The following is a 23,130-nucleotide window of genomic DNA, read 5'->3' as shown; positions in this document are numbered from 1 at the left end:
CCTAAGATAACTGAAGATTGGCCAATATAATATGTGATCCAAGATGCATGTTTCAATTTCAAGTAATAGAGTAAATAATTTGTTAAAAGGCACTTCAGAAATTTTAGGGTGTCCAAATCCTACATCTCTAATACCTACCTAGTTCAACATCTGAATCTGATGACAGGCAAATATTTCGATTAGAAAATAAGTGTATTTCATTAGCCTTTGAAAAATGTATATTGTGAACCAAACATAATAACATGTATAACAAAATCAAGAATAACGAAAACATAAGAAAATAATAATATGCATTAATATAATATTCATGTATAATAATATATATTAATATAGCAACTTAAGTGAAAAATAGACTAGGAAAATCCAAATGATAAAGATGCATATAAAAATAAAGCCCAGAAAACCAGTGTCTTAAAAATAAAGCATGTAACAATAGTAATTTAGATAAAATAAAGTTTAAGTGAAAGCATAAAATAGTTTTTTTTATATATGTCCTAATCCAATGAGGCTTATATCTTGATCTTATTCCCACCTCAACTAGGGACAAATGTAGTCGCTTACTCTCAGACAAAGGGGACTAAAATGACTTGTTCCCTTATATTTCTTTTGCATTTCAAACAAGACAAGGGGAATGATGTTGCTTATGATTACTTCAAAAGGGCTTTCAATTTTGGGCACATAAAGGGGTAATTTTGGGTCCGACCCATCAAATATATAAACCACAGTTCAAATTCCTCTCTTCACTTTTGCTGATTCCAGTCCTGCAAAATTGCACGCCATAGCTCAAAGGTAACTACATATATACTTTATTTTTTCAAAGATGTAATCTTTAGTTCTGATTTTTTCCATTTGTTTTTTATGCATAAAGGAATTTATTTGTGCAAAGAGACTATCGATTGAAATTGCATATTTTTGTGTCTTTGATTGCTAAGTGGGGTTTGACCATGAAAGCAAAAAAAGCAAACATTTTGTTTGAAATTTTTAAAGTTGGAGTTGGATTTGGATTTGTGTTTGACCATATATCTTTTGCGGTAAATATTTAGAATTTGAATGTACTGTTTTTTAAAAAAGATGAAATGTAATTTAAATGGCGTTACTTTATAAAAAATAAAATTTTTAGAGTAAATTTAAAGAAAAAAGTGAATACGGGGTTTTGGGTGTTGAACTTTCATTTCCTAGTGATGGCAGTTTTAAAACTTAGAAACGGGGTAATCTTTAGTAGCTCAATTGGTTGGTTATCTGAAACTTTCACCTTATTGGTGATGGTGAGGGTTAGATTCCGCATGTTGTAATTCTCTTCCCCATTTTCCCTTTGTCTAACCCCCAACAGAAACTAAGAAGAGGAAAAGACCTAGAAATGATCATCTTTAGGTTAAGAGGATCAAGAATAAAATGGGATCTTGTTAATAACTACAAAGAAATGATATATGTGCCCTGATTACTACTAGAAGATGTGGTATTAGCACCATCCACATAGTTTCTTGTTCTTTGATTTCGGTTATCACCTGTGCTTGGTGCATGTGTATGCTTCGATTATCACAGTATTTTGTTGTCAAAATTGTTTTTTACTTTGTATGTTGTGTATTGCTTTTCATTTCACGTTATTACGTTGTTTCTATTGCTCTCATTTCTGCATTTTGTTTTCCTAACTGCTTGGATATGCTTTATTTTAAGCGGAGGGTCTATTCTTCTCTACGAGGTAGGAGTAAGGTTTGCGTACATTCTACCCTCCTCAGACCCTACTTGTGGGATTATACTGAGTTTTTTGTTGTTGCTGTTGTTGTAGTACTTCTAGCAGATGATTCTAGGTTTGATCAGAGTAGATTTGATGCATTTTGTCTCTGAATGAAAGCTACCAAATAAATCAGATTGATAAAACCAGCTTTTGTTTTCATGAACTCCTACTGTTTGTGTGCATCTGTTTGATTTTTATTGTATTTATACCAAAATGGATTTCCTACGGTATCCACCTGATAGTTCTTTTCCACTGTATGATATTCGTTTTGGGGTCGTCTATTCTGGATTAGCACCGGGAAATCCCAATTTGGGGTAAGATGCTCTCTATCAAAAGGCAAACGTAGTCCCTAGGCTTGAACTTGAGATCTCTAGATAAGGATGGAGGGACCTTAAGTGGTATGCACCTGAAAATTTGAGACACAACAAGAACTACGATGCCTCAATATTAGCTTGCTGAAGATGGCTCTATGAATCCTCATAGTTTGAGATGCTTCAGATAATTTCCTATGTTAATTTTGTTGTTTTCACCTACTTTATTTCCTAGTTTCCTTGGTTATTCTCTTGAATATCTAGTTGTCAACTTACTCTTTATATCCAGATAAGAAGTTGCATGATGAATGGCTTGGTTTCTGTTACTTCTAGCTGCCACTGCTGATTCTGTTTCTTGAATGACCATTCATACAGCTACATAGTTTTGATTCTGTAAAATTTGGCTCATTTCTCAATCATCAAAAGGCATGAAACAAGTCAAATTGGTATAAACAATTCATGCTTTTACTAATAACTTCTTTTTGGGGGGATAAGGTAAGGTGTGTATTATTAAAACTGCACCTAGTAGGTACATTGAGGGGTGTCATACAAAAGGCAAGGATGCAAGGAGTTGAGGACTTCTATCAGAGTATCAACTTCAATATACATTTGTCATCTTACACCAGTGTGCTTTGTAAAGATTCATTTGTATTTGATGTTCCACAACCTTTCATTTCTTCCTTCAAAAAGCCATTGGTTTCTTTCCTTCCAAATTACATAGTTGAAAGGATAGTATTCCAAAGTGTTTCGGGTCTCTGTTTAGATCTTTCTTGTACCAGCAAAGAAGCAATTTTTTTGTTCTTTCTGGCATACACCATTCTTCCCCAAATGGTTCGCGAACATATGCCAAATTCATATTTTTACTAACTCCCACAACCGCTTTGGAAAAATGCTAGGAAACATCTGTTTATGATAATATGCGCACTCTGCACTAGCCAGGAACACTTCGTGCATGGGCTACGCCCTTAAGCCCTCTACAAACACCAACTGTTCATGTGCACACATTTTATGTTTAATTGAATTTCTACCAAAAGAATATGATTGCATGTCCTGTGGCATGCACCTGTAATGTTCGAGACACATCTCTGATAAATTGCCTGTATTTTTCCTGTTTGTTTCACCTGCTGTTATTTTCCAGTTTCACTGGTTTTTATTGTTTTTTTGTATCTCTCATTTATCAAATATGTATATCGCGTAAGTGCTTCTATGGGAATGAGTGTCTCCTCAATATTATATCTGTGTACAATTTCTGACAACCCCATTTCAAATGCATGAAAGCAAATACTAATGTTTTGTGACTTTGTGTGTCCGAAGTTTGCTGACAGTGTATCTTTAAAGGTAACTTGGTATTATCTTTAGAACGTACATGAATTTACAGACATCTAAATCAGTTCTCCTGCAGGATGCTATATGATTGCATCCTTACTAATAGTGTCTTTACTTGCTGATGGAAGATCCATTGACCATGAAAGTTTAGTAGACTGGTTGAAAGTGAAACACCCTCTTCTATTTTAAGTTAGGCAAGCAAATCTGTGAGGTTGCCCCCAGGATTTTGGTCTAGTGTAAGAGTGTGCAACTTGTGATGTGTGGGTTAGGCGCACGTCATGAAATCAAACCATGCGCAGAGCCACAGACAAAAGCTTGGTATTTAAATGGATAAGGATAAAGGATGGATCCATTATCCATCGAGTTTCGAACCATGTGTCCCTGGTGCTCGAGGATTTCTCGGTTATAAAAATGAAAAAAAAGTCTTTGAGCTTGAGACATATTCAGCCGAAGAATCTTTACTATCTGACGTCTTTCTTAGTTTTGAAGCATATAGTCCTTTGTTACTGTTTAATCAGGGAAGTCACCCTTTGATGATATAATATAATTCTTCTTTTGTGGAAAGAACACATGATCTTGAGCAAGAAAATGAGATAGTAAATATCAATAAGTGGAAGCTCCTTTTCTTTTGTTTGGGGGTTTTGTGTGGGGGGGGGGGGGGGATGGTGGGTGGTCATTGAAGCTGTTTTTGCCCTTACTTTTACTTCTTATTTAAATATACTAGAGGCCAATCTAGGATTTGAACTTTATGCGTTTAATCTTTTAAAGTTCTTAGCTTTGAACCCATTTTATGCTTTAAAGTTGTGGGCTCATACATTTGTTAGAGTTCTAGTGGATTTTAAACATAAATTTATGTTATGTCGAAAATATTGTGTTCAGATGCGCGGGTATTGTAACTGTGGATCCGCCCTGCTTCCTTCGTATTTGTTTTTTCTTACTTAGTTTGCTAGCATGTTGATTCATTTACTCATTTTTTGTTCTTAAGGGCCTTAGCCTCTCCAATTGGCCTTTCAAGTGTTGCAATTCTGCATTTGTTTGAGATACATGGCTGACAGACATTCGGTTGATCAACAGCAAAATACTGAAGCACAGATAAATTCTCCTGCTTCAAGGGATGACATGACTGCCTATGTGATTGCATTAGAAGCTGCTTTACTTCCCTGTTTGCCGGCACGTGAACTCCAGGCAATAGACCGTTCAGCTCATCCATATCATCAGAGTGAGTAGTTTCAGGCTTATAGCTCTATGTATCTAGAAGCTCAGTTACAAGTTAACGTGACCCCAGTAGCTTTTGTCCAGACACTCTAAATCTAATAAATATTTGACTGTGAACCCAATTATTATTTTAGTATTAACCTGAGGTGACTGTAGGAACTCACAAATTTTAAATCCTGGATCTGCCTTTGGTGCAACTCTTACCAATTTGCTTGAATAGGTGCAAATGTTGTGTCTAGCATTGTCAGATGAGTCTCTGAAGGATAAGCATAGTGATAAATCAGAAGAAATCAATACTACGGAAATATTATACTTACATCCTATGTGTTCAAAACTTATGTTTTTCTTTAGAATCTCCTCTATCAGTGTTATTTTTGAAACTCTACTTCATCTATTTTGTGCAGATATTGAGTAATTTTGTCCACAATCATCTATTTTTTTTTTAAAAAAATTCCTTCGGTAAGATTTGAAGTATGGTGTTCCATTTTCATTTCCAGCATCATTTAACGCTAGGCCACACCCTTGAGTGCAATATGAATCTGGTCAGGTTTGGAAATAATAAGGGTATTGAACCCATTTCGTCGAAAATTTGTACTATATTTGTTCAAACCTATCTAATCTACAACTAGTAATAAGTCATTCTTTTTCCTTGGATGAGTAGATAACATACAAATACAATGTTTTAGATTGAAGCGTAGTTACTGTTGTTGTTTGGGTAGATGACTACAACTAGTCATCAATCATTCTCTTTTGTTCGATGACTAGATGACTACAACTAGTCATCAATTGTTTCTGTCTCTTCAATGTACCAAATATTGCACATTTTGGTCAAAACGCCAGTGTAGGGTGTATTTTTTTGATGGAAATCATCCAGGCTTCTCTACATTGATGAAGTGCAATCTCTTTTCTGATTCAAGATTCCTTTCTGTATCTAGATAGTACGAGTACCCAACCACTGATTAGCAGAAAGCAGCTGAGTTTTCATAGCACTACGTTTTCCGTGTGATGTTATTGGAAATGGCAACATTGAGATAAATTTTTATGCTTCACAGTTTGTATCTTTTCCTTTTTCGTTTGTGTTTGTTAAAAATTTACAGTGTACGTGTTGGGTTATTAGGTTATGATTTCATTTACTTTGATTCTGTCGAGATTCAAATTCCTTTTTTGTTCCATAGTCGATGTTGAGAGACATGCCAGAGATTTCATGGAAGCTGCAAAAAAGCTTCAACTTAATTTGATTGGGTTGCAACGTGAAGATCTTCTCACAAGGCCAGAGATGCTTCGGAAGGTAATTTGTTGGGAAACTCTTCCATTGTTAGAATTAACGCCCACTGTGTATAGAAAAGTAGACATTGTCCAGGAGTTTCAACATCTACAAGTGAAACACTAAGACATTATCCTGGAGATTCACTTGTGGAATTTGAAACTTCGGGAGTGTGACTATTTTTCAATTACAAGGGAAAGTGTCCGATTGATATAATTTCTAGCCCTCCCCTTTGTACCATTGCTAATGATTTTTACTTACTTTCTTACATATTGGAGATAGAGAAGATGGAAGAAGAGTTGGAAACAAAAACTGAGCTCATAGCTAAACAAGAGAGATTGATCCAAGGATGGAGAAAGAACTTAAAGGACCAACTAGATAAACACATCATGGAGTTAGAAAGGGTGTAAACCACTACATGAATGTAGACCAATAGATAACTTTTTTTTTGAACTATTTGTGATTCAGTTTGAATACTTAAGTTGGGATGACAAGTCCTTTTACCTAGTTTTAGGTTCCACTTATGCCTTGTTGTTTTTGATTGCTCTAGGTAAGACAAGAAAACTCTGTGTAACGAATTTTGTAATTTAACCTATCATAGCATATTAGTTATTAAATACTATCATTTATTTCTAGCTTCATCCTGAGTAGCTAAGGTTTTGCATCACTGGCTTTTGTAGTGCTTTACACTTGTTCTTTTATTTATCGGCTCAGAAACAATTTCTTTTTCCTTTGGATAGAAGCATTCAAGAATCCCTTGACATTTCTTATTTCAATTTTATGACTATCCATCTTGCTAAGTGACTTAACCGCAATACTTATTCAAAGACAGAGATCTGTCGTACGTTCATCCGTGATGATACTCCTAATGGGTTAGTTTGTGGAATAAACTAAACTATGTCGCCTTCATTTTTTTAGTCAAGTCTTTGTTCGTCCCATTATAAGGCTTGGTGTTAGTGTGAACTTTAACTGCTTGATTTGTATGTCCCCAATTCGCAAAAAGGTGTTTCAAAAGTGATTGCATCAACAATATACAAGTATACAAGTGTAATTTCACAAGTAGGATCTAGATCAAAGTAGGATCTAGATCAAGTGATGTGTACACAGACCTTATCCCTACCTGAAATAGACAGAGAGACTATTTTCAATAGAACATCGGCTCAATTAAAGTATGAATACTTCATCCATTGTCCAAGATAGAGATGGATTTGAAAAATTGTATGAATGTTCCGTTCATTGTCATCATCCCTGAACAGGAGGGAGCTACGAGCATGAAGGACCATAGACTTATTAGTCCAGTAAAAAAAACATCTACAAGATCATTTCTAAAAGGATGAATGCATATGCAGTTCAATGCTCTTTCCAAAGAAGGGGTAAAAGCATATGCAAGTCATTTTTCAAGAAAAACTAGTTCTCAGCATCCATTCAGTGAAGCGGAAGATAAACTGCAGATCACTTTAAACTATAACAACAGCTCCAAGGCAAAATTATTTATTATTCACAAGACCCACAATCATATATAGTTAAACATATGAAATGTTTTCTGGACGACATGTCACACAGTACAAAAGATGGTGACCGCAGAGAGATTGTTTAGTGACACGAGTCACAGTACAACTACTTGGTAAAACACCAAACACGCAAACCACAAAGATATAAAACATAAAATCCAAAGCTCACAATCCAAATGCCACACTAGAGTTGATCGAGCACAATACTTAATATCTAGTAGACTACATTGAGAGGAGTCCGTCCTGAACTCTACACACCAGCACTTGGAACATTCAATTCCACCTCAGTTTTCTGAGCTGTAGGAGGCCTCGCCAAATGATGAACTCTCTAGCTGAAGCAGCTTCATCTCCTCATAAGCCCATTCAAGACCAGGACAATAATGGAGTGGTGGATTGAACCTGGTGTCAGAGATGTCATCTGGCAGAAATGCACCATTTCTAATCAAGAATTTGATTGCTTTTTTCTTTCTCTCTTTAGCAGCATGATGGAGAGGAGTCCCTGAAACAAAGAAAACAATATAAAGATAGCACTAAGGACTATGAAACGAAGGAAGAGCGTAGCCTTATGCTATATTATTATTAAGAATAATTCATGCACTTACATGCACAGGCACCCTTGGCTCGAGCATCAATATCAGCACCTCTCTCAAGCAATTCATCCATAACTCTCAAGTGACCTCCCTTAGCAGCAAGATGGAGTGGGGTCATGCCAAATGATTTAGGGCCCCCTGCCATCATATTTGCATCCATGCCTTCATTAAGAAGCCTTCTGACCTGGTCCCAATGAAAAGAATAAATACAATCAGAATAAATGTGAAGTCTAGACCAATACAAGGATTGAGGAGGAGAGAATGCATTCAAAGGTATGTATCTCTCCATAGTAGACAGATGAATTCTGTAACAACACAGTGCAAACAAAGCTTATATAGCATAGGAAACTTGTCAAAAGGAATATTGGGAAAAAAAAAACTGGACAACCTAATGAAACTGTGCAACCAAGTTTCCTCCGGAAAGAAAACATAGTATAGCGCTATGCCAGTTAACTTCACTAATCTAAAGTTGTGCAGTAAATCAGTGTTTTTCTTCTTTTTTTTTTAGTAAAGTAAAAGCAGTAGCTTTCTTACCTGTCCTTAGAAATGCTCCTATTAATATTTGGTGTTGAGAATCAGGTTTAGCATAATAGAAATCCAGTGCTGCCTAAGATGGGTTCATATACTTAACAGGAGGTTAGATTAATAAACTGACTTCCCTCCCTTATCTTTTTGGGATTAATTCTTCGTTCGCTCCATTCATGATAACATTTACTTCATCCCGCATCCATATAAACATACATAGATATGACTTTGGTAGGTTAGAATTTGTATTCATTTTTCTTTTCCATTGCGTTCCCCTGACAATACATTGCCAGAACACTACTAGGTCTTCCCTAACCATACAATAAGAATGCTTTGTTATTTCTAGTTAAGAGTGCAACTATCTAAACTAAATAGGACGAACACAATGAAAATACACAAATCCTTCTGTTCCTGTTAATATCAACCAAATTTCATATAATGTCTATTTGGCAAAATATCTACATACTAATTATAATCAATTGCCAATAGCAAATCATAATCAATAGACATATGTAACTATTAAATAGCAGTAAGTACATATGAAATGAATTTTAAAAAATACCTGTTTCAGGTCACCTTTCCGAGCAACAATGTGAAGTGGAGTCCAACCACGATCATCCATATCACCTGCAGTCATACGCATTCTCCTTGACCGCCGAGTTGAACCAATCTGATCCTCCTCCATTTTTCTTTTTTCCACTTTCTTATCAAACCAAACTCCAAAATCCAATCCTTATCGCAACAAACTGAAACAAATACCCAATCCAATTCTATTCTTTCTTGTTGAATCTTCTTTCACCAATCCTCCTAAGAGAAATTTCGAAAAAACTAACCAACATCAAGTCCAGAGACACTACTTGTATATCAGTCACAAAACAAGACCCTTTACATAATTAGACCTAAACCACAAGAAAAAACCAACTTTTTTGACCAACAACAAGATTGATCTGTCTTCCGACTACGATAAAAACCCAGAAAAGTCTTCAATAGACAAGACCCAAAACAACTGATAATCTTCTTGAACAACCTTCAATTTTACATGATCAAGGGGAAAACAATCAAGAAAAAAATTTAGGGCTTTAGCGAGAGGAATGATTAGCCAAGTTGTAAGGACCAAAAGGGTTCAATCCAGGACCAAAAACACGAAGATTTGTAAGCTTATTGAACACACAAGATGAAGTGAAACGAAGGAATACAGAGATTATCATTATCAATTCAAGAAACCACAAAACAACAAAATATAATAGCTGTTTTTTGAATAGAAAAAACGGGCTATTATATGAATCCTCGATGAATTTGGAATAGATTTGGAGGTTGCATATGTGTTGATATAGGCAGTTTTCGTGTTTGATTTGGTTTGGGGTTGAAGGAATAGAGAGAGAGAGGAAGGAAGGAAGAAGAGAAACCCTAGAATTTGAGGATGATGGTAGAGAATGGATAGTTTAGGATATTTATGGGCTTTATGTGTGTAGTTATATTCCTATGTTTTTTTTTTTGAGAAACTTCCATAAATATACGATATTAAAAAAATATTTATCATTTATAATAATAATTTTTTTTACTGAATACTTATAATATATTTATAATATAGTTTTAATACATATTGCAGAGAACTATTTATAAAACATATATAATACAAGTTTTATAGATGGATAATACATTTATCACATACTTTAATAGACTTATAATACATTATGTCAGTTTCTTACTACACAAACATAATATATATTTTAAAACACTTATAATACATTTATATTGTATGCATAATTCACTTTTAATACAAGTGTAGATTTATCATAATATTGCTATGTATTGCTATAAATTGTAATAAATAAAAAATATCGCTAAAATCAGTAATTAATTTTTAAAAAGCACTCAATTAAGTAATTTTTCCTTTTTTGTGTGTGTTTATTGGGTCCAATGACAAAAGTTTTGATGCATTAGTGGTCCATGTTCTAATTTGATCCTAATTTTGCTTCCACAATCTTTCTTTTTTGCTAGATTAGGAAAGATAACAAATTGCTCAAAAAAATTATAAATCCTTGACCATCAATCTTGAGATCCAACTCTGATCCCAACTTGATTGAGAGACTCGACCTGATCTAGAAATCCGATCTTGAGACTAGACCCCTATCCTAAGACCAAACTTATCTCAAGATCCAATCCTTACTCCGAGATCTGACGCCATCCAATTACTTGGTTTAGTCTGGATCAAGATTAAATTTGAGGTTGAATTTTTGATGCTGTGTCAATTCGAGGTTAGACCCCGAGTCAATTTGGGGATGAGGGTTGACTTAGGGTTCAAGGTCGGAGTCGGAGTGGTTATCGAACCGACCAATCCTAAGTTGAACTTCGAGTTAGTTGAGGGTGGGGTGAGTCGCATTACGATGTGGTAGCATTGAAGGGCTAGGGGGCAGGGGCGTATGGATGGATTAGGTGGTGGTGGTAGGAGTGAGGGTAATGAGGTTGAGAGAAAATTTAGGAAAATGTTGTCCCTACTTTATCACGATCCAAAAATATAAATCCTGATGGCACTAAAGTTCATTTGACTACAAATTTGAATTCATATTTTGCAAGGATCACAAGGTTGGTTTTCATTCAATATTTTATAATCCCTAAATCATCTTTTCTTCTACTCTTACAATTAGTATTTGAATTGCCAAAGTTTTTTTCTTTTTGCTCATTTGTATCACCCTATAAGAAATTTCTACTAATTTTATCGATCTTATTAACACTCCCACAAGCAGGACATTAACAAATATTACATATGTCGATAGAATATTCATCACACTACAACACGTAAGAACAATAAGTATAATTATCTTAAATGCAAACAAATAAAACTTAAATATCCCGTTGGTTGGTACATTATACTTTACTTGTCTATTAAGGAAAAAAAAAATGTCAAAAAATATGACTTTAATAAGAAAACCCCTTTTTTTCCACTTAAATAAACCAAACCCCTTTACCTTTTTCCACTCCAAAAATCTTAGCAAAGAAAAAAAAAACTCAAATGTTTGGTGGAAACAATGAAAACCTCGGTTCATTTACCCATCGTTTGATGCTTCCGCAGCACCCCCTCCACCTCCTTCCCGGTGGTTCAATCTCCGCCGCCGGTGGTTCATCCGGCAGCTGTTTGGGCGGAGATGATGAGTTTCCTAAGCGGGACGAGCGTGTTCCGCCGTGGAGTAATCAGGAGACTAGGGATTTCATAGCTATTAGAGGTGAGCTTGAGATGGAATTTTCTTCGGCGAAGCGGAGAAATTTGAAGAATCTATGGGAGATTGTAGCTGCTAGGATAAATGAGAGAGGATACAGGAGAAGTGCTGAACAATGTAAAAGCAAATGGAAGACTTTGATTAATCGTTACAAGGTATTATATTCTCTCAATGCCTAATAAATTTAGGAAGTTATTCGATCCGTTTTCATTTGTTTATCTGATTTTGACTCAGACCCCGAGTTTAAGAAAGTAATTTGATTGGTTTGTCTGATTTTGACTTGACACGGAAGGAGTTTAAGAAAGTAATGAAGAATTTTGAACCTAGTCGTGTTAAATTAACGGTAGGTAGAGTGTAGCAATATGTCCTGTAATCTTGTACTCTTAAACATGTCACATAAACATGTCACATGCAAAGTTATAAAAGTTAGAATTAATGCCTTGCCAAAATAGTAAAAAGGCATTATTTTTTGAAGAGTCTGTCAGACAGCCATTAGACCATCCCAGGAACTATGATAGGAGCTGAGAACGATCATCTACGGCGCCATGACCCAAAAGATCATGGGTCTGGTCTAATGGTCACATTCATCCACCAGACTTAGTTTCCTGTCTCCTTAGTAATCAAGGATACAGTGGTAAGAGCCTATAGAAATTGTAATGGATTATGTCAAAAGTACCAAAAATTAATTCTTTTATAGTTAAAAATATCTAAAAAGTGTTATTACAAAGTTCTAGTTGAAGAGAAAACTGTGTGATTCCTCAAAATAGTAGTTGCGGCTGACAAATTGGAACAGAGAGGGTATCTATAATTGCAAATGGAGTCAGAATTTCTTAGTTTATTTGTTCATTTTTGGTCGATTGTTACCTTTCCTTGGTAGGATATACCACCTGAGAGATATTTTACCCAATAAAGAAGTCTTATCATTATGTTCACATATTGTGGATTTTCTAGCATGTCATTTGGAATAGCCAAAGGATAAGGAAGTTGATGAATGTATTATTCTTGCATTTTTGTGTGTCCAAGACCATCTATTGACTTTGTAATTTCCAATGAGGTTTAGATTCATGTGTGTCAAGACTGCTCCTTTGGGAGAAGAGAAGGGGCAATGGTGAATGAACTTTGGAAAAAAGAGAGGAATTATAATAATACCTAATTTAGTGAAGTAAGCACAAAGATAATGGCAAGGGAAACTATAAGTAGATTATGGAGATCCAGAAGAAACTCAGTCCAAGCACATATCTTAGTTGTTTTTACGTGTGTGGGTCTGCATATGAGTCTTCTAGTGACATTATCGCTCACTGAAAGGTACTACCAGAAATTTGATGTTTAAACTTTTCTTAGTGTGAACAAGCTTTTTGTTCTTCTTCTCTTTTACTTGTGCGTGCTTTTGGTTTTCCATATTTTGTTGTCAAAAAAATATTATTTTTTCATTTTGAAAATTATGCATAAAAAATCGCTTTTCTGTTCTTTACCTGCCTCCCCCCCCTCAAAAAAAAAGGAAATAAGAAATAAAAACTGGATTTTCTGGTTATGCTTTGCCTATCGTTCTCCGGTGATTTTGCCTTGTTGTTGAATTAGTTGTCGTTTTGGTTTAGATCCTTTAACAGTCTACTTCACATCTATCTGATACTTTTCTAACAGCTATATTTTCATGCTACTTATGAAGTATGTGTTTTGGGGGTGGGGGTGGCAGCAAAGAATGACAGAAGGAGATTTTTTTCCCTGTTCAAAAAATCTCATTCTTTTCTGAATTGGTTGTGAAGATTGAGTGATCTTCTGTTAAATTATTATTTTAAATGGTCAGAAAGGAGGTAACTGTATCTTGTCCTTCTTTTCATTTTGCAAAAGTCAGATTTGACACCACTTTTGTTCAAAGAGGGGGAGAGAACTCATTGATTTGCTTCTCCTGTGAGAAATATTTACCCTACCCTTCAAGTTGTTCCATAAAGCTGGAAGGATAGGGAAAAAAACATTCACTTGCTCCTTCCTTTCCAACTTTGCAGGCATTGAGAATGCTAATGTTGAGGGATAGTATTTTCTTCCCTTGTACTTTCTAACCAAACAAGGGAAATATCAACATCTTACTCTGTCCTTCTTAGGGCAAGCTATATTGCATGAGATCCAATAGGATAAACTTAATTTTATCTAGTAAAAAGAAAGGTTGGTTGCCTGGGATCTAATAGTGATATGTTTACGTCTACTCCTTTGATTTAATCCTTCATTGCTGCTGTAGGATTATACAGTTTGATCCTCCTTTGAAGAAGAAAGTCAAACACTACACCTTCAAAAAATCATTGTTCTTTCTTGTCCTTCGATTCAATTAACTTGACAAATGCGTTTTCCAGACATTTCCTACAACTTGGAGGAAACAACTCTAGAAATAGTACGAATGATTTGTTTGGTGGAGTTGCAATATGTATTCGCGTATTAGAAGTACACGAAAGATCAATATGCTTCTTAATCCCCCCCCCCCCCCCCAAAAAAAAAAAAGAAGGGGGGGGGGAGAGAAGGAAAGAAAGTTTTCATTCTTCTTCTTATTAAAAGAGAGAAAAAGGCGGGATTGGGACAAGAGCAAAGTTATAGTTGTCGAAGGGTGGTCAGTTGGACATTCTTCATTGGAAGATTATAGTTTATGTAGGTCCAGTATTACTACTTTTATACATATATATTAAAACTTGAACACCCTTGGGCCTTGGACCAATTGAGAGAGGTAGCCCAACGATGAGAGGGTATTTAAAATGACTTGAAAGTCGCAGGATTGATCTTTGTGTCCTACAACAGTTATTTTGCTGCATTGACCTACTTTGAAAGAAACAAAACAAAACAAAGCAACATCGTTTGGTTTGTTTGCCTTTCCTTAAAAATATAAAAATTGGGTATTAACACATTCGTAAAAGTCATTTTTAAAAACCCTCTCGTCGCAAATGCGTAGAAACTGGAAGAAGCAAACCTCTCTCAAGTCTAAAGACCCTTTTGTCTATGCTGAAGCAGGTTCAATTTTCTTCTTTCTCTTTTTTTTTTCATCTTTTATTTGATTCCAATAAAACTGATTTGTGGTGCCTATTACCATTTGGATTATGATTTTGAGATGAAATTTCAATAAGCTTTGGACATCTGTGCTTGCTTTTACCTTTTGTTAGGGTTATGAAATTTCAATAAGCTTTGGACATCTGTGCTTGCTTTTACCTTTTGTTAGGGTTATGAAATTTCAATAAGCTTTGGACATCTGTGCTTGCTTTTACCTTTTGTTTGGGTTATGATTTTTGTGTTGTGTGACTATTCTTCTTATTACAATACTTTTCAATTCATTTTGAAGTTACAATGGATAAATATTCCCATAAAATACAAAAAGCAAATTCGGTATCTCAAAATTCACCTTACCGAGAAGAAAATGTTCACCAATCAGAAATGTCTCAATTGTTATCAAGAAATTGATTTAAATGCTCTAAATGTTGATCCAATTGAAAGAACTCGAATAATTTATTATCATCCAAATCACCATAATGAAATAAGAACGATATACATACAAAATGGTCCTTACCAACCTCGAAATTATGACTTCCCTCAATTTGGCTTTTGAATTAAAACGTTTTATTCCTAAATGGTTTGATGATTATTGTTAATAGTTGAAGTATATTTTAAGTATAGAACATATTATTTGTTTTGATATTTATTTAAAAGCAACATCTATCAAGGTGGAGGTGATATATTTTCGAGTGGAAGGTTCAAGAATTAACATAGAAGGACAACTTAAAAAACATATTGGTGTGTCAAATAACTTCAATACCAAGCAAAAAGAATTTGTGAAAATCTAATGCAAGTGCAACTACAATAGTTGATTCATGTTGCAATTGACATATAATTTGATCAAGTTAATCATGAATACTGACTTCGCTTAAATGTTTCGGTTGATGTGATAAGACTTCTCTTGAACCAAAGGTTTGTCATTGAACAAGGGTAATTTTATTGAAATTCTTTCATGGTATGGGGCTAGAAATGACAAGGTTGAATTTTATATATTGAAAAGTGCTTCAAAAAACAATAAAATAACTTCTATAGATTTTCAAAAAGAAATTATGTTCGTATATGAGATTAAAAGAATTAAATCTATTAGTTGATAAATCTTTCGATGTGTGTTGCAAAGAGCAAATGACTATAGTTTTATGATATGCAAATAAAAAGGGATTTGAGATAGAGTTGTTCATGTCCATGATACTAGTATTTTATGTCTAAATAAAGCAATTGTTAATGTACTTGCTTATCATTATGTAAGTTTTTCTTATGTACGTGGATATTGTTAGTGATGGCGCTAACAATATGACAAGTGATATCTGTGATCTTAGAATATTGATTAGATAACATAGTAGATCGACCTATTCTATTCATTGTTTGCTCATCAACCAACTAACTCTTGTTGTGGATTCTAAGAAGTGTGTTCAAGTGGAGCAACTTATTGATACTTTGGATGTGTTGGGTTTCTTTAAATTGTGTGGATGAATTTCGAGAATCTCAAAAAAAAACAAAAACCAAAAGACATTAAATGTAAGTTAGCTAGACATCATAGGTGTTGGAATCAAGAATTCGGTCTTGTTAAAGTCGGTTATACTCATTAGGGATCTCACTACAAGTCGTTTGAAAACGTTTTTCCTGTGGGATTTATTGTTAATGTACTTAATATTTTTGTTGTAGATCTAAGTTTTTTATATAAAGGTGCTAAAGTATCGAGATGTCTCAGAAGCAACAAATTGAAAACTACAAAAGATAAACTGTTGTTTGTCTTAGCTCTTTCATATGAAGTATTTGTATCTTCAACTAGAGTATAAATACATTGACAAAACAACCAAAGTTAAGAATAATGTTTTTGAATGACTTGTAATAATATCCTCAATGGTATCATTGGCTCTAACAAGACCAAGTTCTTGATTCAATTCTCTATCCGTTTCTAGCTCACCTATATCAATGCCTCTTGGAGTTTTCCTTTTTGAGATTTTCAAAGTTTATCCACATGTTTAAAAGAATCTTCCAACACATCTCAAAATATTAGAAACCAATAATACACGTTCTCCCAATGGAGCACATTCTTTTAGAAATTGCAACAAAAGTTGTTTGAAGTTGATGAAGATAACAATGAATAGAATGAGCTGATCTACTTGCTTGTCTAATCAACAATTTAAGACTCCTGGTATCACCTTGCATATTGCTTGCACCATCATAACATTGTGCACGTACATAAGGAAATACTTAAAGAATGATTAACAAGTACATCAAAAATTATTTTCTTTAGAAACTAAAATAGTATCTTGAAAATGAACAATTTCCATAAATCCCTCTTATCATAAATCCCCTTTTATCAACATGTTGTAAAACAATAACCTTTTGCTCTTTGCACAACACATCTGAAGATTCATCAACTAATAGAGCAGCTCAACATAGTAATCACCATTTAGAATACTCTATTGTAGCCTTAATTGTTTCTGTCTTATTTGAGGTCAAAATTTCTTTTTGAATTTATGGAGAAGTCATCTTATTATTTTTTGGAGCATTTTCAACACAATAGTTTTTGATCTTATAACATCTATACTATGAAAAACTTATCCTTGTTCAATGACGATTCACTTTCACCGTGACCACGAAAGTCCAATCCTTTTATTTAGAATAAGTCTTACCACATCAATTAACGTATTTAAGTGAAACCACTATTCATGCTTAATTTAATTAGATTATGTGTCAAAAGTGCAACATATATCGACTATTCTTATTCATTAGATCTTCATAAGTCCTTTTTGCTTGATTAATGATATTTGCCCATCAAAATGTTTTTCAAACCTATCTTTTCTACGCTAATTCTTAAAAACTCTACATGAAAATACATCACCTCTACCTTGATGAATATTTTCGCCGTTAAGTTAATAACAAGGCAAACAATATGTTGTATCCGTACTTACACTATGCTCCAACCAATCAACGATGATTTTGAGGTTAGCTAGGACCATTTTGAATGTAGGCCTTCGTTATTTCATCACGATGGTTTGGATGATATTCCAAAATTGAAGTACATTTATCTTGACCAACCTTTAAAGCAATTGAATCAATTTCATGACTTTGAGAAGGCTGTGATGGTATTTCCGATTGATCGGTATTTTTAAATTTTTTTGACTCTTAGGGATTTGCTTATTGCCTTATATTTAATTTTAAAAAAAATCAAATTGGCCAAATGATGTCATTTTGATATGTTTTTTCTAAAGTAGTTAACGTAGCAAAATTACAAGGTTGGTCAATTTGACTTCAAATCATTTTGAACATCCTTTGTTATTGGGTTGCCTCTCTCAATTGTGTCAAGGTTATTCAAGATTTAATATATTTGCATAAAAGCAATTGGATATTTAACTAACCACCCTTTAGCCACAGTAGCTTCGTCCTTCGTTCCTTATTACCTTATGTAGAAAGAAAAATGTTTATTATTTATTATAAAAACATATGAGACCTTGTAGATTACTATTTTAATGACATATTTGAATTTGCTAGTCAAATTTCTTTTTATTGACTTCTTTATGTTAGTTTTGATTTATAGAATTGCTGGTTCTATTACAAGTATTTGTATGATTTAGCTAAATATTATGTTGTTTGATAAAAAATGTTGGTGCACCCATCGACAATATTCTTTCTTTGTATACTTCAAATTTTGAATACCCTTAGCAAAATTTCTAGTTTTCTGGCTGGTTTTGGGAGTGAGGAAAGGGGGTGTATATTATGATATGGAAGTCATAGTTTGTACTTCCACTAGAACCTCATTCTTGTAACCTAATTTTACAAGAAATGAAATGCATCCTGAGGAGAACTCTGATGTAGTATTGTCTATATAACACAATTACCCTGCCTGGGTAGAGAGATGTACATGTCTTGGCTTAATTTGCGGTGCAGGCTAAAAGATATGTTTCTCAGAATTGGAAATATAAGTTGGCAAAATATTATACAAAAGATAAGTTGGGGCAAATACCTCTAGTTTACGTCTAGAATTACCACAACAACACCAGTATTACTAGGTTAGGATTTTAGAACAGTTAGCATATCGAAAAATAGTATCTGCTACATGGCCTTCTTATGACATCTTAGCCACAGTTGGCCTGCCTGCGACGCATACTTCAGCAGGCAAATGGATTGAATCAAGTTAAGTTAACAATGGGCAGTGATACAATTTGACTATATTCCATCTATTTGGATGCTTACTACTGTGCTGTAAGAGGCTCAAGGAAGAGAAGAGCCAGGATAAAAGCTAATGTATAAACTATTAAGTTGGTTTTATTTAAGTTGCAGCCTTCATGAATATCGAAGTCCTCTTTTTAGCTGCTTTCTTCTAAGTCAGGTTATTGGTAAGATCCAGTGTCATCTTATTCCGTTTTGGCTGAAAGGTACTCCCACACTGGGTGTCTTTATCACATCTAGAATGCCATGGTTTTGGTAACTCACACAGAAAACCCGACTCTTGGTCATGTATGTAAATTGGTCCTATTAGTACAAGTCGAAACATATAACTCCTTCACAGCCATTATTAAGCCCTTCATTATGTCAGTTCTTCTTTAGAATTCTGTCGATTTTGTTTTGATGGAGTCTGTCAACTTTTACAGGGTAAGGAAACATCTGATCTAGATAATGGCGGACAATTTCCATATTTTGATGAGCTGCATGCACTCTTTTCATCAAATACAAAGGACGTACAACGAGTACAGCTTGAATCTGAGGCTGGTTCCCAACAGGCAAGGAAGAGGCCTCGGAGAACAAGTAGAGATCGATCTTCAGAGGAAATTTCAGAAGATGAAGAAGGTTATGCCTATGAGAGTGATGAAGTAAAATTAGCCAGAAGCGATGTTGCTCCCAAAAAGAAAATCGAAAAAGAAAAGCGACCAAGAACAAGCAATGCAGAAAAATCTTCCAGACAAGCCAGCTTAGGGAGCAACAGCACTGGTAGAGCTGTTGATAATATTCAAGAAATGCTTAAAGAATTCTTCCAGCAGCAGCTGAGGATTGAGATGCAATGGAGGGAGACAACGGAGAAGCGTGCTCGTGAAAGAGAAGTATTCGAGCAGGAATGGCGGTTGTCAATGGAGAAGCTCGAAAGGGATAGGATGATGATTGAACAGTCTTGGAGGGAGAGGGAGGAGCAAAGGAGAACGAGAGAGGAGAGCCGAGCTGAAAAGAGGGATGCTCTGTTGACAACACTTCTGAACAAACTCATCGGTGAAAATCATCCTTGAGATGATTCTTTGTTTATTCTGTTTGCTGGTTTATAGCAGAAGAATTAGGTTTGATTCAAAAATATTTTGGGAAATTAAGAGTTTGGCTTACATAGAAATAGGAAAGTTCCAAATTGTAGAAAGTCACAGCTAGATAGATATGTAGGCTTGATGATACATAGTTCATGTTCTCATTGAGCTATATTAGTTGTGGATAAAAAGGATTTGACTTTTGAGCTTTGTAGAAGAGTGAATTGTTTGTAATTTAATCAAATTTAATGGTGTATTGTAAAACATTCAGATTGTTCGCCTCATTATTATTATTATTTTTTTTTTTTTATGATCATGGTGTGTGGATTAGTTTGCACGCACTTTGATTAATTGCATGAGATACTTGCCACTTCCCTCAGCAACATGTACTGGGTAAATTTTATTCATCAAGACTAAGACAAATCGGAAGAATTCACTTATCGATAGTTTGGTTGGAAAGAAGTTATTTCGAGATTACTTATTTCAGGATAAGTTATCTCAGGATAAGTTATTTCACCATGTATATGGGATAACTTATCTCATTACTAAGGTATAAATTGTGGGATAAATAATTCAAAGATTATCTAATATCTCCAACCAAATGCAAGATAAAATAATTCTGCATTTTATCTCGTTATTATTATACCTTATATCTCACCCCAAACGACTCCGTGGTTTTTTTTGTCTCTGGTGGGATATAAATTCGAGACCACATGGTTTTCAACTCACTTCATTGATCATTAAATCACACTTGTAGGGTGCTATATGCCTCATTATTAATTGTTAGAATACATAAATATCACCTTAATTTAGCCTCAATCGATAATTAATATTCATCTTAACTTAGTCTCAATTGATAATTAAACACTCCAACTTTTAAAATATACATTTAGACACCTTAACATGATTTAAATTAGTCTTGTAAATATCTCAATTTTAAGAATACACATCTAAAAAAGTGTACTTATGTACTGAAAATTACTTTATATTTTTCTATCCCAAAAATGATTGTCAGATTCACAAGGAAAAATAAAACTATGGTTGTGAAAAGCTGGTTAAATAATATTTATAAACAAACAAATTAAAATAAAGGGATACTCATAACTAGGGGTACACAACAGAAATCGTACCGGACAAAATTGGCCTAAAAGAACGATCTATTTTTTTATTTGATTTGGTTCGATATTTAAGATTAAAAATTATGATTTTAACTCTAGTAAATTGCATTAGATGAACTTGAATTTCATGGGAAAAGAAAAAAACTGCAAAAATCAAAACAATTAAAACCACTCTATTTGATTTGGTCAAAGTTTAACAAAACCGATATAATTTGTTTAGTTTTGATTTAGACAAAAAAACGAACAATGAATATTACTACTTAGATGTAATGATCCATTAGGTCATTTTGAGTATTAGGTTTTTTTTTTTATTTCATAAAAGACTCATTCCGTAAATTTTTAATGTATATTTTGGACTATTCAGTAACTATGGTTAGTTAGTTGAGAGGTGATTTTAGATAATTAATTTAATTGGTGGACTAAATTTATAAATTACTTAATACCCTATATCACTTTATTTATTACAATAAATTATTAGGATTGATATAATTTTTGGTGATACCACAAATAACTGCGGTTCAAACCCTCGAAAGAAGAACGAGGAACTGTCGGACATGCAAGACATCATCCTTTAACTTTGAAGTGGAAATCTCAGGTTAGTGATTTAGTTGGTACATTTAACTAGTAATATAGTGATATTGTGAGGATTGTTAATGTGATAGTAATTTATCAGGGATCAATTAATGTGCTAGTTTCGGTGTCACTAGGTTGAATAAATTAATAATTATTAATGATTGGATAGATTGGATGGTGATGGGTAATCATTATATGGCATTGGTAAAGCTTAATTTTTGGAGAAGCTTATTTTGGCGTAGAAAAGAATGGATACTGCTGCAAACTTGGTAGGCTAAATGGTAGAATTATTGGCAAATTTGATTTTTATGGTTCAAGATTTTAATAAGTAATAATGATTTAATTATGAGCTAATCATTAGAGATAGGAAAATTGGTTTGTGAATGGTTCTGTAGTTTGTTCACTTCTTATTTTCGTATTAATTTATTTTTATAATTATCACATTATAATTCATGTTTTGATCTATTGAGATTGATAATTAAATATTAGGTCTATTGTATTATATGAATAACATTAAATTTATGACATTTGAAGGAAATTGAGACTTAACCCTTACTTAAGATTTAGGAATACGAGACTTGAGATATTAGTTGTTATCAAAATTTAGGAATTTGATTATAGATTTGAATGAGTTATTGAGTCTAGGCTAAATACATATCAATATGAGTGTCTATAGACTCGTGTATTTATGAATATTATATATTTGATAGATTGAAAACGTTCTGAGACATCGAAAAAAGGGAAGACATTGGTGGATTAGCTTGCTTGGCTTCGATTGAGGTAGATTATGGTTTATTCTATATCATAGATAGACTCTTAATAGCGATTGATAGTCATTGAGTAACGTGTGAAGTTTACTATACATTTAATTATTGTGGTTTGGATGATTAATAAGTTGTTGTGATTGGTCTGAAATCCCAAGATTGTGAAATCCATAATCTTGAACTTGCCTATAAAAAATGGTGCCTTGAATAAAGAATGCTAGATGAAATATTGTTAATGAAGTGGAATGTAATAATAAAGAATGATAAATTAATTATATTTGAATCGGGTGTCACGAGCCGACATTGTATATTTGGATTGAGTGTCACGAGACGACACGGTATATTTGGAGCGGGTGTCAAGTTCCGGTACGATATATTTGGATCAAGTGTCACGTTCCGGCACAATATTATTAAAGGAAAACAAATTAAAATAACTTAATACTACCCAATTTCCAAAAACTTATTTCCCAAAAGAGCGTGATGTGGAGGCCTAAGTCCTCATGTATGATCTTGATATTGTTGACGGGTTATGTAATTGTTCATTTTGTTGTCACTTGATCTTGATCTTGTTGGTTGCCACCTGTTAAGTGCTATGGTTGATTTTTCCGCTATTACTTTATACATATTGATTTCTTTTTTGAGTCGGTTGATGATACCTACTTAGACATGTTGTCCTGTACTGACCCCTACTTGTATTTTTCTTTGTTTTATTTTATGGA

At 33.9% G+C, this 23,130-nt stretch overlaps 3 protein-coding genes and 1 non-coding gene across 4 annotated transcripts; 2 read left to right on the top strand and 2 right to left on the bottom strand.

Moving 5' to 3' along the window:
• Window positions 1-525: 525 nt before the first annotated feature.
• LOC129888842 (mediator of RNA polymerase II transcription subunit 28-like) lies at window positions 526-6,468 on the top strand. The gene is made up of 4 exons (XM_055963876.1): window positions 526-789; window positions 4,358-4,591; window positions 5,763-5,875; window positions 6,130-6,468. The coding sequence occupies exons 2-4, from the start codon at window positions 4,417-4,419 to the stop codon at window positions 6,259-6,261; spliced, it is 420 nt and encodes a 139-aa protein (XP_055819851.1). The 5' UTR covers window positions 526-789; window positions 4,358-4,416; the 3' UTR covers window positions 6,262-6,468.
• An 858-nt stretch (window positions 6,469-7,326) lies between these two features.
• Window positions 7,327-9,920, bottom strand: LOC129888840 (phytochrome-interacting ankyrin-repeat protein 2-like). The gene is made up of 3 exons (XM_055963875.1): window positions 9,040-9,920; window positions 7,965-8,136; window positions 7,327-7,861 (listed from the first exon to the last, which is right to left on the bottom strand). The coding sequence occupies exons 1-3, from the start codon at window positions 9,160-9,162 to the stop codon at window positions 7,647-7,649; spliced, it is 510 nt and encodes a 169-aa protein (XP_055819850.1). The 5' UTR covers window positions 9,163-9,920; the 3' UTR covers window positions 7,327-7,646.
• Window positions 9,921-11,438: 1,518 nt separating this feature from the next.
• On the top strand, window positions 11,439-20,265 carry LOC129888839 (trihelix transcription factor GT-3b-like). The gene is made up of 2 exons (XM_055963874.1): window positions 11,439-11,850; window positions 19,321-20,265. The coding sequence occupies exons 1-2, from the start codon at window positions 11,491-11,493 to the stop codon at window positions 19,945-19,947; spliced, it is 987 nt and encodes a 328-aa protein (XP_055819849.1). The 5' UTR covers window positions 11,439-11,490; the 3' UTR covers window positions 19,948-20,265.
• On the bottom strand, window positions 12,171-12,386 carry LOC129890910 (small nucleolar RNA U3). The gene has a single exon (XR_008767094.1). It is a non-coding gene; the product is annotated as a small nucleolar RNA U3 (small nucleolar RNA).
• Window positions 20,266-23,130: the final 2,865 nt, after the last annotated feature.

This window comes from Solanum dulcamara, chromosome 5 (genome assembly GCF_947179165.1).
Source record: "Solanum dulcamara chromosome 5, daSolDulc1.2, whole genome shotgun sequence".
Classification (NCBI taxonomy): domain Eukaryota; kingdom Viridiplantae; phylum Streptophyta; class Magnoliopsida; order Solanales; family Solanaceae; genus Solanum; species Solanum dulcamara.
Note: the sequence above shows the minus strand (reverse complement) of the source record. Positions and strands in the feature narration are given on the sequence as shown.

Bases quoted from the DNA above. Each gene is read 5' to 3' on its own strand.
- LOC129888842 (XM_055963876.1), top strand. From the start codon at position 4,417: ATGGCTGACAGACATTCGGTTGATCAACAGCAAAATACTGAAGCACAG. The intron at 4,592-5,762 runs GTGAGTAGTTTC...TTTGTTCCATAG, and splicing joins AGCTCATCCATATCATCAGA to TCGATGTTGAGAGACATGCC. The intron at 5,876-6,129 runs GTAATTTGTTGG...TACATATTGGAG, and splicing joins GGCCAGAGATGCTTCGGAAG to ATAGAGAAGATGGAAGAAGA.
- LOC129888840 (XM_055963875.1), bottom strand. From the start codon at position 9,162: ATGGAGGAGGATCAGATTGGTTCAACTCGGCGGTCAAGGAGAATGCGT. The intron at 8,137-9,039 runs GTATTTTTTAAA...CATTGGGACCAG, and splicing joins GGAAAGGTGACCTGAAACAG to GTCAGAAGGCTTCTTAATGA. The intron at 7,862-7,964 runs GTAAGTGCATGA...TCTTTGTTTCAG, and splicing joins AGCCAAGGGTGCCTGTGCAT to GGACTCCTCTCCATCATGCT.
- LOC129888839 (XM_055963874.1), top strand. From the start codon at position 11,491: ATGTTTGGTGGAAACAATGAAAACCTCGGTTCATTTACCCATCGTTTG. The intron at 11,851-19,320 runs GTATTATATTCT...CAACTTTTACAG, and splicing joins CTTTGATTAATCGTTACAAG to GGTAAGGAAACATCTGATCT.